Source organism: Egretta garzetta, unplaced genomic scaffold, assembly GCF_000687185.1.
Source record: "Egretta garzetta isolate BGI_Z169 unplaced genomic scaffold, ASM68718v1 scaffold792, whole genome shotgun sequence".
NCBI lineage: Eukaryota > Metazoa > Chordata > Aves > Pelecaniformes > Ardeidae > Egretta > Egretta garzetta.
In genome coordinates this window covers 60,463-80,196 of record NW_009258950.1, presented here as the reverse complement: position 1 = coordinate 80,196, position 19,734 = coordinate 60,463, and the positions used below count along the sequence as shown (strand labels likewise).

Below are 19,734 nucleotides of genomic sequence, written 5' to 3'. Positions count from 1 at the left end.
GTGGTGAGGGGGAGGGGGGGGGGGCGGGGTGGGGGGGGGGGGGGGGGGGGGGGGGGGGTTCAGGCACAAAGGGACCTGGGTGAGCCTATGGGGATGGTGCTTTTTAAGTTAGGTAGGATCCGACTTGGGAACAAGCGCTTCCTCAGGCCAAGATGGTGATGGGACCTGATGCAGGGTGGGGTGTGGGTGGCTGGGGGATGCTGATTGTTTTCCCTTCGTATGGAAGGTAAAGGCAGACTGGCAATCCACCTTAGAAGGTACGGCGGTTTACCCAGCAAAACAACACGCACAGACAGAACTATCTTCTTTATTATAAAGATACACTATGAGGAACAAACCTGAATGTATACTGAAGCTTGTAATGGTACATGCCAAAAATGTACAGTACTATACATAAAAGTGCATTGTCACAACAGATTAACAGTACATTTCTCTCCCAGAACTGTGAAATTTCCATGTTTTTATTTGTTCTTCGAGAGTGGAAGGAATGCAATGGGAATGCAGCCATACACAAACAGGGAAGGATGCAATGGAAATGCAACAGTACAAGAGCAAGGCTAAAGCTCCTCTAAAATTTAAAGGCACTTTCACATGTACATACTACAGATGTACATTGACACAATTAGGTAACAGTCAACAAGCAGGAAGCTACCAGTACTGCAATTCATCAAACTTGACAGTAAAGGACAATACTGATTGGATTAGGTGTGCAGGAGTTACCCTTTAGTACGTCTGTAGTTGTAGCAGTCTTTCCTGTTACATATCCACTTACTATACTTTTAAGTATCTATAATAACCATCAAACTACACATTTAACCGTGTGAATGCACTAAGTGGATGCATTCACTAAATGCACTGTTTCTAATATTTTCTTTTGCTAAACAATTTCTAATATAAGCATTATGGAGTCCAGTACAGTTATTTAAACATACAAAATTCCCTATGCAATTTAAAGATACAGGTATCCATCTCAATTATGCCGGGTGGGTTAATTTAAAAACGCTAGACTAAAACTGCATGTAAATGAAAGCTGAAATTCCAGTTTGTTCCACTGATTCTAGTAAATTGGGGAACTACTTGCAAAGATCTCTGGTCCCAACCAAGTGAGCAGACCCTATAGAGCAGCACTGGTCTGCAGCTGGGGCTGGGCAGGCTTAGGCTCGTACCCTGGCGCTAGGACCAGGCAGTAGAGTTGAGAGGGCTGGAGGTTTGCTGACGGACGCTGCATGGTCTGCTCCGGTGGATTAAGACTTTGCCTCTAACCTAGACGCGCGTGAAGGCTGCGCCTGGACTGAGACGGGTTTGCAAACACCAGGGGCAGTTTGGCTCTCAGAGGCGGTTCACGGGGTACTTTTCGCACCTGGGGCTTTGCCTTGCCTATCTACGGGGTGCAAACCAGAGCAGGAGCAAGTCGCTCCTCAGTAACGACAGGAAATCACTCCCGTCACCTCGGAAATTAGGTCTATGGAATTTTGTCACCACTCCCCCCCCCCAAAACTCAGTTGTTTTCATATAGCGAGTGGCACAACTTCAATCTTTCCAACGGCGAGATCTTAAATAATACGTGGAAAGACAGATCTTACTTAAGCCAGTTGTACTCCCCTAGGTGGACCACAACGGATTTTTTTTTTTTTCTTCCCCTTCTTCATCACTGAAACTTATCTTATGGATCAGATGTCAGAAAATATACTCACAGAAATAATATTATGGCTTACTGTTGCAATGTGCAAAACAGCCGTACATTTAGTTCACGCCTAACAAAGTCTAACAACAGAGCGCTAAGCAAAGTTGACAGTCGTCACTCACAGACATGAGAAAAGGCCCGCACGCGGGCCCTCCCCCTCTTGGCCGCCGCCAGCAGAACCGGGGACGGGCGTGCGCAGAGGTGCCTGCGCTGTGCCCGGCGGCCGGCAGAGCTGGGTCGGCTCACAACTCCGGCTGTTACAGCTCAAATCACGTCTTTCACCTGGACACTGAGCAATAAAGTCAAGGGGACACTTCGCTGAATTACGGTGTGGTTGATCCTGTTAATCGCCTATCAGCCAGCCTAATGGACCAACAGATTCACGTACTCCCCAGAGCCTGGCTATGAACTTGAAATGAATTTAGCTTTTGAGAGAAACGTGGTACCGGGGAATGAAGGTCTAGCTTCGTGGGAAAAGGTACGCTATGGCAGAAGACAGCAAAAGGAGTTTCTAGATGCTATCCTGGAGATGTGCTTTAGCTGTGACCTGGAATGCTGCTTTTTCTGGGTGAGAGCAATGGGATCTCCAGATCCATCCAGCGCTTGTCTCTCGTGAGGCTGCCAACAAGAAAGCTAAAACTCGGTGCCAATTGTGAGAGTTGTGAGGGTTTGGTGGGGTTTTTTTGGCGTGTCTTAAGTGAGAAATGCGGCCTGAGATGACTTAGACGTTCCACACAGACACTTAATCCTCACATGCTAGATTTCAGCTCTTACTAACCTGCTTGAGATTTGGTTTAGTGACCCAGAAATGAGAGGTCCCACCTCCCCTTGACCCCCCTGCCCCTTAGTTTTGTGCAGGATCTGTTATTATATAGCTACAGCAAGACTGTGAAGTATGGTACAACGTGGCAAGCTGTTTGTGATCCGTGTTGTTTTTATTACAAATGGTGCAGCATCAAATTTTCAAGTAAGTCTATGTCTGTTTTTTTAAAACGATGCACAATTGTCCAGTTTTTCTTTTAATTGAAACCATACAAAATACAAATGCCCATGTTAATGTAGCTAGTTTCAGACAATACATTCAAAAACACTGAAAAACAAAGCCTCTCCAGTTACAAACATGAACAAACGATGTTATGGAGCCCTGACTTCTATCGTTAATCCATCCCTTTCCCTAGCATACCCCAGCCGGGCACCGCGGGTGGCTGAGACATCTACATTGTGCAAGATTTGTCGGCTGGGCCCTGGGAAGGAGGGGAAGGCCCTATGCTAGGATTTGTTTTTGGAAGAACAATAGGTTTTGGCCTAAGGGCAGGAGGTTTCAGCTGCACTCCCATTCTAGGGGCCACCATGGGCTTGAAAGTACTCATGGTGTCACTGGAAGAACTGGTGCTACGGCGGATCTGCGGCTCGGAGCTCCTTAAAACGACGCTGTGGAGGGGACTGAGCGACTCCGTGGAGGTGGCAGGGGTGGGGGTGTTTTTCATTTGTTCCAAGGTGTCCAACACGACGTCGGGGGCGTGCTTCGCCGAGCTCTGCCGCTCCAGCTCACGGAGCTCGTTCAGCGCCGTGTTCATTGTCTCCTCGATGTCCTGGGCCAGAGCACAGAGAGCAGCATGTCATTCCAGTTGCTACTGAACGCCAAGCACGGGAGGGGCAGGAAGAGGGGGTGACAAATGCATGAGTTAATTTGCCGACCATCCTCTCTTTAATGAGTATGACAGTGCTAAAGCCAATTTCTACCAGGTTTATGTGAAAGAGGCTACGATTGGCAAGATGGCAGCTTTGGCTGGATGTTACAAATATTTAACCTGTTCACACGAGAGAGTCAAAATTAACCTAAACAATTTAAAACATTGATTAAACTACAACCTGCAAGCTGTTTTATTACGTGGTTCTCAGGACAATGGGTACTTGCCCAGCAGCATTTTTAACTGTGAAGATCTCTGTCACCTCTTGGGTACTGGCAGCTGTAAAGATTTTAGTCTATTTGCTAGCTCTTAGCTGACCGCTCCCCTCACCTAGTGCCCCAGGTGTTCAGGATCTATATTCCCTCACGGGGATTATAAACGAGGTTTCGTAAGGAAACAAACCTTGTTTGTCTATCAATCAGCTCTTCTCCTGTTTCTCTGGGTTAAATTTTAAGCAGAAAAAACTTGCAAGATATTGTTCGGTGAGCTTACCTAGGAAATTATTTATTTCATCAGGATTTCTGGCACAAATGCTAAAGAACGCACCAAGACACTAGTTTACTATTTTTTCAGTGGTATTGAGATACAAGTGAGGTTAATTATCTGGTGTTCTCTGCTTGCTCACAGTAACTTTCATGCAATTTAATCAAGGTTTGGGCTCTCTCACTGCCGAATGATCACTGGTCTATGCATCAAAAAAAATAGCTTAAACCAAACAGCACTGTGTGTGGTTCCAGGAAAGTAAATAAATAACTTAAATAAAACAGTAACACCATTTACACTTTCTAACTCTCTAATACACGGTTCAGCTTTCTGACCCAAGCATGACAGTCCCTTCTATCCCTCGTTGGAAGCAGAGTTTGAAAGCAAGCATCACCAGTACATTAAATTCTAAAACATGAGTGCCAGCTTTATTGTGAAATACTTTTGCAACTGTATCATACCCTCAGGGTGTCCCTAGTAATCACGTTACACCACCTAGACAAAACACGAGTTCTGAAGACAGCGGTATCTCTTTGCTCAAGAGCTGTCACCAGGTCTGTGTAACAGACCCATCTGGTGAGCGGTGCTCCCTACTCCATCCTTCTCACCTCTTCACTGCCAGGACTGAGACTGGGATAAGATGGTGATTTATGCAGGTGCAACGCCTTGCACATCATGTTCTCAGGCACAACTACAAGCATCAAATCAACATACGGTATGAACTATGCAAAAATGATGTAAAATGCGCAAGACCCTGGCATGTAAAGCTGTGCTTTGAATGGCCATGGTCACTACCAGCCACTCAGAGCACTTTTCCGCAAAGCACAATACCGAGAAATAATTGAACACTAATTACACGCAAGTTAGAATAGGCCAGCCTTCCTCAGAGCACACAGATTTCCATAGCTGTTGTAATCATGTACTATCCTGGATGTTCTGGGTGGCAGAGGCAATTTCATTACGGTATAACAGGAAATAATCTCTTTTTATTGCTACTGCAATGTCTGTTCTCCTTTGTGCTTCTTTTATCCAGGATCCCTTAATGCATCTTCCTTCACACGCACTCTGTTTAAAAACCCCAGTAGGATATTCTGCTGCACGCACGCTCCTACCAGTGTATGTGCTCTGCGCTATGCTGTTCGCTGAGACTTGCTCCTCAGAAAATCAGAGAGTGACATAGAACAAAAAAAAAGACACAAACCTGAGCTATTGACTCTGGGTCCAGTGGTTTATGGTCATTGAAACCTGTGTACTGACCAGATGATGTAGACCTTCTAATTGGAGGGCTGTCGATCTTCTTTAGAGAATCGTGCCTACTGATGTTAGTGAGGCTGCCATGTCCAGGTCTACGCCTCCTTTCAGGGCTGTCAGCATTGAGGTTGCGATTTTGAAGGAGGGCTCTGGGACTGCAGTGAGCTGCCAGGTTGGGGGAACCTAGCTCCACGGACGAGTTGGAGAGAGGGTGAGGTGGGTGTACTGGGCAGTGACCGTCACTGCTCCTGCCGGGGCGTCGTAGAGGAGGTGGAGGTTCTGATCTCTTTCTTTGCCTGCACCGATGAAGAAGCGGTTATAGGCCAAGTTGTAGTGACCCACCATAAACACGTAGAGAAGTAATCGCTGTGTTACCTGAGCAGTGAGCGGTACTGCTGAAAACACGTTACGCTCAAGCTTACCTTCCTAAATACACGTCAGAGTGACGGTCAGTGGGAGAGTTCATGTCCTTTGATGAGGACTTGTCCTCGGTTATGGGTCCGCTGCTGGCCTCACTGTCTGCTTTTTGGCTCAGTGTATCTGAGAAAGTATCATCCCTGGACAGAACACACGTGGTGAGATGAGAAGTCAGTGAGTTAGGTGTGACAGAGAGCATCTCGGCAGTCCCAGATTTTAATCCCCTGAAGAAAAGCAGGCATGTTATAATGCACTACAGCCCCTCCATGTCTCCAAAAATTGCTTATAATCCTTCTGTTTACTGAGCTCTTTACATTTTGACTGTAACCTTTCTGCAAATGAGAACTTTGTCTTCCTTGGCAAAACACATGCTTAATACCGTAAAAGAAGAGTTTGGGGCTGCATTTCTCCAGCCCTTGCTATCCTGACATTAAATGCCAGCAATTGCTACACAGAGATAGCCACATTAAAATAGGAGCAGCATCTGTCTCTTAATGTACCGGGAACATATCCATAAACAAAGCAGTAGTAGCCTGGTAGTAGCTTTTGATTACGAGCTGCCAATTCAGGGCAATAAGGACAGAGGCATCCTGCACAGAAGGCTAACGTTTAATCGATCCGAGCCTTCAAACCACCGTCCCGTTTGGAAATCACTTTTTTAATTGCTTCAGCATGTTTTTACACCCCGCCAAGAACCGAGTCACGCCAGATGCTGCTTACATATCCTGCACCACTATGTACTGGTGAGGGACAAGGCCATCAATTCCGTTGTGCCTCCCTTCCCACCAGTCTTCGGATGCTCGGTGATAGAGCAGAAGGGAAGCTCCTTTCTTGAAAGAGAGTTCTCGTGCAGATCTTCCAACGTAGTCAAACTTGGCTATAGCTTCTATGGGCTCGCACTCTGTGTAGGGAGGGAAGAAGGACGGGTATCAGATTCCATGCCAGCTTATCTGCTCATTTTGGTTTCCTAAAATCAGTGCTCATTCTTATTGAGCAGAGCTGACAAAAATCAGGTCAGCTAAAGCAGACTTCAGGCAGTGGTTATAAAATGTCCCTTACAGAGAAACATAACCAATCTGTGCCCCAAGTGTGGAACATCTGGGTTGCTTTGCAAGCTGCAGAAAAACCTAACAACATACGCAAATGTTCCAACTGCTGCAGCTGGGAGAGAGGCCTCTGCTTCCTGCTGCAAGGGCTCCTTCATGGCTGGGAAGCGGGATGGAGGCCAGGCAATGAAGACCTCCAAAAAGAAGATGAACAAAAGATGAATAATCAGAGGTCTGAGGAAGCAGGGTGATAATGGAAAAGTAAACCGGAGTGCCTTTAGCATCCGCCGTGGCGAAGGCAGGCAGGCAGGCAGGAAGACGTTCCCTCTGCACGAGTAGGGATGCTCTGCCTAACTGGGCGATGAGATCTCTGTCTTTTACGTGACGAGTGCGCAGACCTAGTGAAAACCTAGTGTTTCACACAAGACCCAGGCCTAGTGCTTTAGTCTGCTTCCTTAACGGCCTTTTTGAGTGAGGCAGACGGCTCCAGACGGCCCAAGGACGGACAGCTCCTCCGCGGGGTCAGTCCCCGCGTGGCCTGAAGCTGCCTAAGGCAGCTCTGCCTGCTCCAACATCCTCAGTTCCTCTGGTTCCTGCAGGGGAGGCTGGTATTTTCTGAAGACAAACATCAATTACAGCAGTCCTGGCTAATCTTCCATCAGTATGCTGGTAAATTCAGCCCTACACTGGTGATGGACTCCATCCTGCAACCTACACTTGGGTCGGAAACCCAGAGAAGGGCCCCTGCCGAATGCCTGCCTGCAGGTACCTTCAGAGCTGGGCCTGGACATCAGTGGAAGAGCTGTGGTTTTAACAACCTCTAGTTTCTTCTGCACACAACTAAAAGCACCTGAGCTCAAACAGATTAAAATTTGTCACTGCAGTCTCAAAACATAAAGACAGACCTGCAAAATACAGGTGTAAAAATCACACACTTTGTTGACTCAGATAACTCACGAGTCCCCGAAATGACAAATTCCTTTACTCCTGCAGGGGAGGCTGGTATTTTCTGAAGACAAACATCAATTACAGCAGTCCTGGCTAATCTTCCATCAGTATGCTGGTAAATTCAGCCCTACACTGGTGATGGACTCCATCCTGCAACCTACGCTTGGGTCGGAAACCCAGAGAAGGGCCCCTGCCGAATGCCTGCCTGCAGGTACCTTCAGAGCTGGGCCTGGACATCAGTGGAAGAGCTGTGGTTTTAAAAACCTCTAGTTTCTTCTGCACACAACCAAAAGCACCTGAGCTCAAACAGATTAAAATTTGTCACTGCAGTCTCAAAACATAAAGACAGACCTGCAAAATACAGGTGTAAAAATCACACACTTTGTTGACTCAGATAACTCACGAGTCCCCGAAATGACAAATTCCTTTACGTAATTAGAGCAATATTTAGATGGAAATTAACATCTGGGCTAATGACTATCATAGCGACTTTCTGTCTGGTGCAAATTAAAATCACTGAGGTTATAATTCCCCAAAGAACCAGGCTGGTAATAAAAGCCACTGTCCCTTTATGACAACATTTTTGCGCAGGAATGTCTTTTGAAAATTAACTTCATCCTGCAGCATGAAAACATAATGACAGCACCTTTATTGAGGTTATGGTTTGCAGCTGGCTTTTTTTAATAACTTGCCCAGCCTGCAGAAGGCTGTCTTGTGGTTTGCTGCTTCTGCAGTCACGCTAAGAGCTCCTGCCAGCGACGAGCTGCAGGGCGCTCAGGAGTTACAAACCCAGACGCTTGCCAGAGATGGCGGCACAGAGTGGCATGGGGGATTCACTGCTACAAAGGCGAAAGCAGCATACGCTGGCAGAAATTACTCCGATTTTATAAAAGCGAATAGGAACCTAGCAATCACAGCATTAATTCCTGAAAATGCATTGCTACTGGATGGCTCGCCAGCAGGCATTCCCTGGTGGGCGGGGGTGTGTGTGATAGGTTTCTTGGTTTTTAAGCAAAGAAAACGTGAAGATGACATAGAAAGAAACATTCTGGAAAACTGGGAAAACTTTAATGCTGGTGTATATATTAGTGATATATTCTGAGGCACTCTCCATCATCTATGAAAGGTCTTGGAGAACAGGAGAGGTGCCTGAGGACTGGAGGATAGCCAATGTCACTCCAGTCTTCAAAAAGGGCAAGAAGGAGGGGAACTACAGGCCGGTTAGTCTCACCTCCATCCTCGGAGGTTTCAGTTGAATATGAGGAAGAACTTCTTTACCTTGAGGGTGACGGAGCACTGGAGCAGGCTGCCCAGGGGGGTTGTGGAGTCTCCTTCTCTGGAGATATTCAAAACCCGCCTGGACGATGTCCTGTGCAACCTGCTCTGGGTGACCCTGCTTTAGCAGGGGGGTTGGACTGGGTGATCTCCCGAGGTCCCTTCCAACCCTTGCCATTCTGTGATTCTAATATACAATCTTGTTTTGATTTCTACTCTATCTACAGTTTGTTTCTAACAGAAAGTACAGAGGTGACAAAGTGACTATAGGCATGGAAAGACTCTATTGCCAAATGGCAAGAAATAAACCTAAATGTGCCTGTTTATCTTACATCGTGTTTAAGAGGGCGATATTGAATCAAACGGCAGTAACGCCACACTGACAAAAAGAATGCCGATTTTACACATATCATGCATGTTGCTTGCGGAATTTGTTGGAAGATGGGATTACTGGGATCGGGTAGGACTGGAAGGGAGCAGATGTTTGTATGAACACACTGTTCCAAGATGGCAGGTAAGTTATGGGTTATGGAAGAGTGGGTCAAGAATTCAGAAGCAAAAGGTCCCAGGTTTCAGCAAGCTAGTCACTCGCTAATGGGTATTACTTTAAAATACAAAAAAAACCCCAAACCCTACCAAACAAAACCCCCTTTACAGTAAGCAAGAAAATCCCAAATTTCCTGTACATATTTCCTTTGATGTTCTCTGAAGTCAGCTGATAACGGTCATGGGTACCGGGTTGATTGATAAACCCCTACACTGATTAGCTATGGGATTTCCCATTTCTCTGCTAATTTCAACAGATCATATAGTATCCCACATTTGAGTATACAGGCCTTTTTATTTACAAACTAATGGACTAAACTAGAAATAATTCTCTCTCCCTCGGTGGAGTTACACTAATGTAAGTGTGGTGGATGGTGGGAATCTGTTTTTTGCATCATTCCATCGCCTGCAAGACTCACATGCGTTCCCAGAGGTCTAAAGGAAGTTTCCCCACTGGAACCAGCTGTATGAATTGGTAATGTATCCATAATGGATGTGACTTTTGAGACATGTTCGCTAGATTGCCTGGGTAACGAATCCTACCTCCTGAGGGAGGAGTGCCCAGCAGATCTCACACAGTTTTCTTAATAGAACCAAAAGTAAGTTCAGACAGATTTTACTATTTTGAAAGGGGCATTTTCTTTGCTTGAATGTTACTTTTACATGGACAGAACATTCCTATAGCAAACAGTACTGAGACTGTACTTAAAGAGTGATTCACCTTGTTACAGGTCAAGCCTTAATAGTTAAAACCAAAGTACCGTGACAGTTACTCCTAGAAATAAATGCATTTTGAAAAGCTAAGCCATTTAATATCAAGGTTACTGAATGACAGACAAGCGTTGCCAGAAAAGCAAAGGTGATGAAAGCTAAATTTGGGATCTGTAACTCAAATTCTGCGTGGTACTGAATGTCTAACAGTAAAATCGACAGCTTGGAGGGAAATGTAATTGCACTACTCTGTCCATATCTGGGGGCATTCGCCTACAACAGCAAGAAGTATTTGATGACATACAGGAGCTCATCATCTATCATCACTAGTGACTCAGGCAATGATATGGAAGTGAAAAATTAGGACAAACTGAAGAACTGTGGGAAAAGCTTTAGGGACTCTGTTAATCACACAGCTCTGTTCTCACTTTTTACTTATGACCCCCAAAGTTTGTTACGATTACTACCACTGTTTGAGGACACGTTAAGTTGCAGTGTGCTTAAAAATCAAGGTTTGATGCCAAGTAGAGCTGTCCAGATCCAACAGCTGGGGAGAGCAGAAAGGGCAGAGGAAACATAAGTGCTAATTTTAATTTTGGGACTGGAGTGCCAGATGTAGTTCTAACCTCCCTACAGAGGTGATGGCACTGAAGTGGCACTGCGCTGCCCTCCATGCCTCGGGGCACAAGGAGCTAAGGAAAAGAGGGGAGACTATCCCCCGCTTTTGGGAGGGGTTTGCTGTTGCTCTGCTCTGCTTTTCCTCAGTTCTCCCAGATGTACCCTGGCTGTCGGGAATAGAGTACGTCCTTGAACTCCCTGGGAAGACGCTATCTCCCGGTGTGTTCATCCTCTTCTGCACCCCATCCGAGAACAGCGGCTTTGCAATTTCCAAGTCCTGTCCTCAGGACAGCAGTTCTCTGGCCGGGGAACAGCAAAAGCAAAGAAATGTTGCAAGGTGTTGGCAGAATAGAAAATGTCGATCGCAGCATGAGCTACCGAAAAGCAGGAAAAGTACTATGTGTTGGCGGGACAAAAATAACTTACAGCCTTACGTGTCCCTGTAATTTTTGTTTCCAGCAGAACTACCATCCCAATTTTTACCCTATGTTTATGAGACATCTATGAACAGTATGATATTTATTGTATGTATGTTTTCCCAGGAGAAACCCATCTGTTTAACTTCCTCAGGAAATTCTCTCTTACTTCCTTTGAAAACAAACCTAGCCACCCTTTTCCATATGCCTCCAACAAGAATAAAAAATCTCCAGTGAACTGAAGGTAAAGGAAATATGCTAAAAACTGCTTCAGCAAAACATGAACAATATCCTTTGAATCTTGACTACGGAGGCAATTTCAGGTAAAGGTTTTTCTGCAGCAAAATTACAGACAGATTTTTCTGTGCCTCAGCTTGAGTACAAATGTTCTGAACTTCATAAATTAAATTCCATTTCCAGGTTTAGGAGAAAGAAAAAACTTATGTATTTTCCTTAATAGGGATATTTTCTGCATAGTTAAAAAAGATTGAAAACACTACAGTAAAATGCATCTCCTTCCCTCTTCCCTTTCCAGTGATCAACAGAAATATATGAACATCACTGGAATGGGCTGCCCAGAGAGGTGATGGAGGCCCCATCCCTGGAAACATTCAAGGCCAGGTTGGACGGGGCTCTGAGCAACCTGATCTGGTTACGGGTGTCCCTGCTTACTGCAGGGGGGTTGGGCTAGATGACCTCTAGGGGTCCCTTCCAACCCAAAACATTCTATGATTCTATTAAATTGTTTTTAGCATGATGTTTTGAGTCATAATTTAAGAACCACTGTGTAAAATACTGAGAATTTGAAATACAGAGTCTTAAAATGCATAGGGGTCCCTTCCAACCCAAAACATTCTATGATTCTATGATTTTATGATCAGTAACCTTAGAAAAAAAAGGCAATTTATATGCTTAAAATTAAGGAGTTGTCAAGTATTTATATGCTCAACTCTAAGTTCCAGCCTTCTTTTCCCCAAACTACCAGATTTTACCTCGCCAGACATAATTTATTTTTTAATTTTTAAAAAGTGTAACTAAACATTCCTAGTGCTGCTGAGTCAGCCCCTACAGATGGGTTTATTCTAGTAGGCACAGAGCGAGTCACGTGTAGTTTAACTTTATACAGCAAGTAATTCTTATAACAAGAATAACTAAAGTAGAAAAATAAATCCTTTTGCTTTTGATCATAGCCTCTGGATTATGTTTCGATAACCCTGTAATTCCTCTGGGGTTAGCTGCTTGGTCTTGTGTATGCATACAACATTTTAGCATAAAACTAATCAGATTTTCAACATTAAAACCCCCTACATTTATAGAATCTGCTTCTTCCAACTCCTAACAGAGGGAAATACAGAAGTACCACGTGCCTGATCAATACAGCGGCAATGCTGCGCCTCCCTTTCTCTCTCTCTCCACATACAGCTGGCAGTGATGCATCCAGTTTATAATCAATGAATCAATCACATTAAACCCACAAAAGACTCCAGACTCTTTAGTGGAAATTTTTTTTTTGTCCACCACAGGTCAATCAGTGACTCTCATGAAGTTCAATATGCAAACTGAAAAATTCTCGCCTACTCTTATATTTGGTAGCAAGAAAACTTTGTAAGAGGAATTGTCCAAAGGATGAATACATGAATGTATGTGCAAAGAGATGGTGAATGTATTTGATTTAAAGCATATTAGAAAAATGTGCTATTATAATGGGAAGCTGCATCCATGGAAAAAAAAATAGGTTAGAGCTTGCAGGCTGAGAAGGCCAACGCCGTTTTATATGCGATCCATGCTTGCTAATCTTTATCTTTGCAGCAGTGTTTCCCTAGATTACAAATACTTTTGTGCTAACAATTAGTTCACTGTAAACACAAATGTCTGCTTCCTTTTGGCACTGGATTAATTAAAAAGGTATGATGGGGCAATTAGAATTAAATTGCTGGCCAATCTGGTGAACAAAAAGCCATGTCTTGAGCAGTTAAATCTTTCAACAGAACGTGGTCCTGTTGACAACTATTTTCTTCAGGGTTTGTTTCCACCAGCGACACAGCTGTGACACAGGTAGCACCACAACAGGAATGTAAAACTGTTGTTATAATAACACAGTGATGGGGTAGAGCCCATGATTACTGAGGTACAGGTGATGTGCTATGGGATGTCATGGTCCTGCTCCTCCGGATCCTGCTGCTGTTTTAATCTTTCCTAGGCATGGTTTTGAAGTAACTGCTTTTGATTGCTGCTGAAAAGCTGCACTTCTTTTCCATGCCCACTTGGGCCTTTATCTCTCAGTTTGGTCATGGGACCCCAAAGTTGGCCCCACTGTATTGAACTGGTGTGTCGCCTGCATTTCACTACTTCACCTGTGCTCTAAATGAGAGGCAGACAGACTTCTTCAGCTTCTACTCTTGCTTCATACCTCCAATGGAAGAAGGAGCTCTTATAAAGTATAGCTCTACTGTCTTGGAAAAAGAAATCGCAATTACGAGTTTGTTCACACCATTTAGTGGAGCCGTGTTATATAAAGACACTGGGTTTAGCTCTATAGGCTGTCTTGTAAAACTGTCAGTATTCCCTGCTGCAGCTGCAGGGACAGGTATACACCCCAGGCAGAAGATCAACATTCACCTCTCTCCTGTCCTCAGTTTTTCCCCCTTCTGTGGTGCCTGCCCACCCAAACAGCTGCACCAGCAGACCCTGCCTGCCCCTCCTGGCCGCAGCGAAGGGGAAGCCACAGGCAATCTGCCACTGACAGCTTGTCTACGTGACAAAGCAGACGGGTACTGCCAGAGTGGAACTATTGTTTACATTGTTCTGTGTGCAATGGGACCAGTGTAGCCAGGTTTCCTATAGATACACTTTCCTGTTCCCCTTCCCTATGGCAATCGTCCCAGCACCTAACCAGTAAACCTTATGACATCCTTTTAAAAAAATAAAAATTTCCTTCTCTGCTGTAGCTCTTTTCCTCCCTTTCCCCCCTCTCTTCCTCTTCCTCTTCCTCCTTCCACACAACCTCTGAGATGGACAAGGGGCAGCTTTCATTTCTGCTGGTGTTAAGAGCATGTGTGCTGGTTGCTCTGCCTGGGTTGCCTGCTGGCCAGATATGCAGTCAGCTCACACTGCAGCTCTTCTCTACAGGGACCATTATTCTTAATCCTTCACCTCTAACTGGCTACTAGTTGTCAGGAAAATGGTAGTTATTTGACAATTTTGGCACCTCTTTCCATCTGTTACATTTGCTTGAACTGGGTAGAAGCTACTGGGAGGGACATCTGAAGGATGGTGCAACTGAAATATGTCACAGTCAAATACACCCTTAGGAAACCTGGCCAAAAAGAATCGATATAATAGGGATGCATCAAATTTTTCATGGATACCTGTCGTACCCAGAACTATCATTAATATTTATGGCAAATGACTACTGTTCAGAAGTTTCATTGTGGGGGGTATATGCATGTTTTTCAGGAATTACAAATCCTTTAGATGAAACAACTTTTAAATTCATATCAAAATAGAGCCCACTGAATGGCAAACACCCCTTAGTTGAAATATTTAAAGACACGCTTTTGGTAAGTTTAGCTTTTGCAGAAAAAAGAGAGAGAGTCACTAAAAATGTAACATTATATCAGAAAATAATATGTGCTGACTGAAATAGTTTCTCTCTTGCCCTTCCTGTGACTGGAAAAATCAGGAGAGAACAAGGAAACAGCTGGTCAAACACAGATGAATCAGAGTGAAAAAGCACACAGAGACTAAAGAAGCCGGCTTTGCTACAGACCACCAGGACCGAAACCCTCTTCTTTCAAATAAGACACAATTAGGGAAGGAAGAAGGTCTCCCGCATGAAACACCTGTAAAACTTATTCCTATCAAAGGCACGGTAATGTGACAGACATACCGTCTTCACTGGTATGGGGCTCGGTACTTGCATCCTGGTCCACTTCCTCTAATGTACCATGTTCGCTGTAGGGGCTGTCGCTGAAGGGAAATGAAAGGTCAAGAAAAGAGAGAAATCACAGCATGAAAAGGACATTAAACCCCAGTCGCTTTCTTCCCCAGTCCACTGGGGGTAACTTCCACACATGAAAAATATGCCACCCCCATGAGATTATTTATTCTTATAATGCTATGAAGTTATGTGCAACATAATTCTCATGCCATGCTATGAATACACAATTACTGAAGAAGCCCACACACCTCTTCTTCAAACAACATCTTCAGTTATTAAGAAATTCCCAGAACCTTTGAATCCTTTCATTTAGGAAAAGGGGGTGTGTGTTGCTAAGAGAGGCAAGGAGCAGGGGGAAGGCATCATAAGCTGAAATCTGTTAAGATGGTTCACAGCCAGAAAGCTAGTTTCTGGCTGCGTGCTCTGCAGAGCACACCTGGAATTCTGGCTGTGTCCAGCTGAACACAAGGGTAGCTTCCTTCACAAAATGTTGTAAGGAACCTCATCATAATTGCCTTTGCTTCATGTTTTTTTACAGCTAACACTTTCCTATGTGAACCTAAATACTCTTCTCATTTATCTTCATACTTCTGTTGTGTGTGAAAGTCATTCTGTATGAATCCAATCCATCCACATTATCCAGACAACCAGTCTAATGATTTTGTTAAGGAGATAGAAGGGTAATAGTCTGACTCACCAGTAGTCATCTCCAGCCATGCATTTTTCATACACTGGGCCATCAAGTTCTTTAGCATCTGGAAAAATAGCCTCGTGATGGATGATGATAGTTTTGATTATCTCATTCACGTGTGCCTGACAAGATACCTGGTCTTGTATGTCTGGAACAGGCATCAGGGTTGGCCCAAAACAAATAGCCAGGTTGTACGGATCCATCATGTTTTCATCACTGTACTGTGAAAGGCTGTTATAACAGAAACATCAAGAAAAATTAACTTTTCCACTGTTAATGACCTTACTCTGAAAACTGGAGAAACTTTATTTTCCATCACAACTTAGAGATTTCCTGTTCTCCTTGACATTGAATCCCACATAATGCAACAAGCAAAAAAAGGGGATTTCTTCAATAGGCTATACACATTATAAAGTGAGTTTACAGCACATATAGGTATGTAGATGTATGTGTTTGGTGTACACTGACTTAATGGCCTAATGTAAAATGCATCAACCGCTGCTGCTTCTATCTATCCCATCAGTGCTTATCCTTGGAGGACCAAGCGGACTGGATCCAAAGTGGATCATGCCTATCATTTCTCATCAGACCCTGATGCACCTCTTCTATCAGCTGGCTATATAACTTAGGCAGACTGAATTGTTTTCTGGAGGTAGCGAAGTTCCTGGATCTTGCAAAGGCTCTTGTGACTTCTGGCTTCTGTTTTCACCATACAACCTAAAATCCCCGAGCACCTTGCCTTCTGCCCACAAAATCCCACAGGGGTTTCATTTTGGAAGCAACCAAACAAAAGGCTTTGATTGTTTTTATTAACCAACTTTTGCAAGGTCTCCTTTCCTCCAGAAAATGCCAACGTTACTAGTTTTTAATTTTGATTTTGAATGAAAAGCTGCTCTTTACTCCCTCGTTTAAAAGCATTGGCATTTCTACTGGGAATTTCTACTGGAAAAGTGGTTCTGGGCAAGGCCAGTCAACCAGAACCTGAAGCACTGAGATGCCCTTTACCTCACTGTTGTTCTGCACTCTGAAGCAGCATATGAATTAGTATGTCTGGTTGTGTTTAATTACAGCATTGTATTCCCTTTAGAAAGGGAATTTTATAGAGTGTACATGTACAGACAATACAAACTCAAGAGGCAAATCTTCTAAATTACACCCTTTGTAACTAGCTTGTAAAATTAATCATGCTCTCCTCTTTCTTATGCCATGATTTGTTATCATATCCTGTGTGTTAACAGGAGACATCTTGTTCTACTGATTTATAAGGTAGTTCAGCCTTTATATGTGTGCAAGAATGTGTAAAAAAGTTTATCATCATGAAACATGTGAAGTTCTGCTCGTGGCTGGTAACATGTGGTGCTCCTCAGGGCTCAATACTGGGGCTGATAGGGTTCAACATCTTCGTGAATGGCCTAGACAACAGGATGGAGTGCACACTCAGCCAACTTACAGATGATGCCACACCATGGGGGACAGCAGTTATCCTAAAGGACGGGGTTACCATTTAGAAGGACCTTGACAAGGTGGAGGAATGGATGAATAGGGATTTTAACAAGGATGAATGCAAAGTCCTGCCAGTGGGATGAAATAATCCCATGCATTCTTACAGTCTGGAGCTGACTGTTAGGTATCAGCTCCCAAGGAAAAGCACTGGGAAAAGCACTTCTTGGACAAGAAGTTGGATGTGATTCAGCAGCGTGTCTTCCAGCGATGAAGGCTAGTTACATATGTGTCTCTGTTAGGAAGAGCAAAGCCAGCAGTCAAGGGAATTGATTATTCCCCTTCCAGTTGGTGCTCACAAAGTCAAGACAAAGCATTGAGCTACTTGATCTAATTTTAGAAGCTTTGAGCAGGACGCTAGACCATATGAGGTCAAGCCATGAAGTCTGATGACTTCATGTGGCCAAACAGGCCTAACTGCATATGCAAAAAGCAGAACTGGATTTTCAGAAAGTCAAACTATGGGAATGTTTTTCCTATGGATGCACCAGCAGCAGTTTGGAGGCATATGAGATCTAGCCTGCTTTCTGAATTGCATTCCTGTGGAGAGCACAGATGTAGCTAACATGACCGTGTGACGAGTATAGCCTTGTATAACTCTGTATGTCTAATCTGTATGTCTAAGTGGAGGAGAAGCTGCGGTATAAGCCTATGAGATATTTACACAGCATCACTATAGAGGGATGAATTAATGTTTTCAATGAATGATTATTTTCATAAAACTTTAGATCTCTGCACCCCTTTTAAATATTGCTTGAAAGTGATTCAGAAATTACTAGAAGAAAGGAAACGGGAACAGCTGTGAATACAAGCACACACACATAACCTGGCTGCAAAGACCCTGTTTCTATAGGAACAGACAGGATGGATGAAATGGGGAAGGTCACAAGGACAGAATGAATCAGCAGAGGGCAAATTTAGAAAAAAAAAAAAAGAGGAAAAAGGCAATATGAAAACAGATATAACAGGAAACAGACAATATGGCAGCAGAAAGAGAAAAGCTAGAATCAGGGCAAAGTGCACAAGAAGCAAAATTTGTGGTGAAAATACTGGGGTCAGCAAAACCGGAGAGGGCTGTGAAGGACTGGAGGGAGAAACACGGTACAATTGCCCAGACTGTCTTTTATTTTCTCTTTGAGAATGACTAAGTTTTTCTGGGATGATGAAGACATGAACACCACTTTCCCTTTCTCACATAACCCTCCTTGCAGCAGCTGCCCGTGTTTTGCACTGTGAGAACTAAGCTACCTTACATCAAAGTGTACATGGGGGATGTATGTTCTCTGTGCCAGTAGCCCTATTACCAGAAAATAGAAGCAGCAACACGAAGTCTCACCCTGGCGGTGCATAGCATCAAATAGGCAGCTTGTAGTGCCTGTGCTGCTTGAATATACTGTTTATTTTTCCCATCAGGAGATTAAAATCAGCTTGAGATATGGAAAAAAAAACATTCTACTTTTAAATTACGTAAATTATTTTTAATGTAGGCACAGTTTGCATTTGTTATTTTTCTTATCAGCTTATTTTTTTATCAGCTTTAATGCTGTAGCCTGCACTCTCCATTTCAGACAACACTTTAATCCCTCTTATTACAACCTTGCTCAGTTTTGGACAAATGGAATTTTAATTTGAATGAAAACTGTTGTTTTCCTTCTATTTTCATTGCCAATTAGAAGATCATCTTTTGTGTAAAATGAAGCTTAGATGTAAATTCTACATCGAGTATGAGCAAACCTGAAGAATCTCGATACCAGTGAGGAAGGCAGATAAAGATACAGTACCTTGGGGAATGATAAAGGACTTACTGGTTGAGGAAGGCGAAGAGGTATCTCATCACTATAAGGACCGACCTGGGCAAAGTAAGGAGGAGTTTGCGGATGTGAAGAGCCCTCTCATAGAGATTGTCTATTCCTGCAAACAGAAGGAAGAATTTTAAGGTCCCTTTCACATGATGGTCTAAAATAGTGTTCAGTTGGTTTACTGAGTTTATTTCGACTCTTTACCATCACATGTCCCTAGCCAGTATCTTCTCGTTTTGGCCTGTTAGAAAAACAAGATCTAAAAGTCCTTCCCTCTCTCATTAAAACCACACAGTTTAAAAGTAACATCTTTAAACATATGAAGTCACAAACCTGCCTAAGTCAAACCCTGTGTCACTTGCTGAGCTAGACAGCTCCCAAAACCACGATGCCAGTACATAAATCCAAGGAACCAAGGAGAGATGTTTGCCATCAGTTTCAAATACAGATTCATTCTCTTTATTTGAATGTTCATATCAGATATAATATTCCAATCACCGAGCTTCTTTAATGGGTTTTCTTAATCAAGTGTCCAGCTATAACTCTCTTAACGGCAAAGTAGGAGAAAGGCTTTATGCGTTAGGTTTTACAGCATGTAAGCAATGAACACAAAGATCACATGTATTTTCCCAAATGATTTTATAGCAGTCCACCAAAATTCTTCTGAAGCGGGCAAAACAAGGTCAGCTTAATAAAAGCATCAGGTCCTAATGTCTTA

General features: G+C 43.7%; 1 protein-coding gene across 1 annotated transcript in view; it reads right to left on the bottom strand.

Annotated features, from left to right (window-relative positions):
- Nucleotides 1–2,833: 2,833 nt before the first annotated feature.
- The window catches only part of SRGAP1 (SLIT-ROBO Rho GTPase activating protein 1), a gene marked incomplete at its 5' end in the record, with an annotated part of 73,058 nt that continues 56,157 nt past the window's right edge, over nucleotides 2,834–19,734 (bottom strand). The window contains 7 exons of the mRNA XM_009634296.2: nucleotides 2,834–3,276; nucleotides 5,060–5,405; nucleotides 5,532–5,666; nucleotides 6,247–6,427; nucleotides 14,976–15,055; nucleotides 15,724–15,948; nucleotides 19,023–19,128. Of these exons, the coding sequence (XP_009632591.2) occupies nucleotides 2,899–3,276; nucleotides 5,060–5,405; nucleotides 5,532–5,666; nucleotides 6,247–6,427; nucleotides 14,976–15,055; nucleotides 15,724–15,948; nucleotides 19,023–19,128 (1,451 nt within the window). The remainder of the gene's footprint in view (nucleotides 3,277–5,059; nucleotides 5,406–5,531; nucleotides 5,667–6,246; nucleotides 6,428–14,975; nucleotides 15,056–15,723; nucleotides 15,949–19,022; nucleotides 19,129–19,734) is intronic.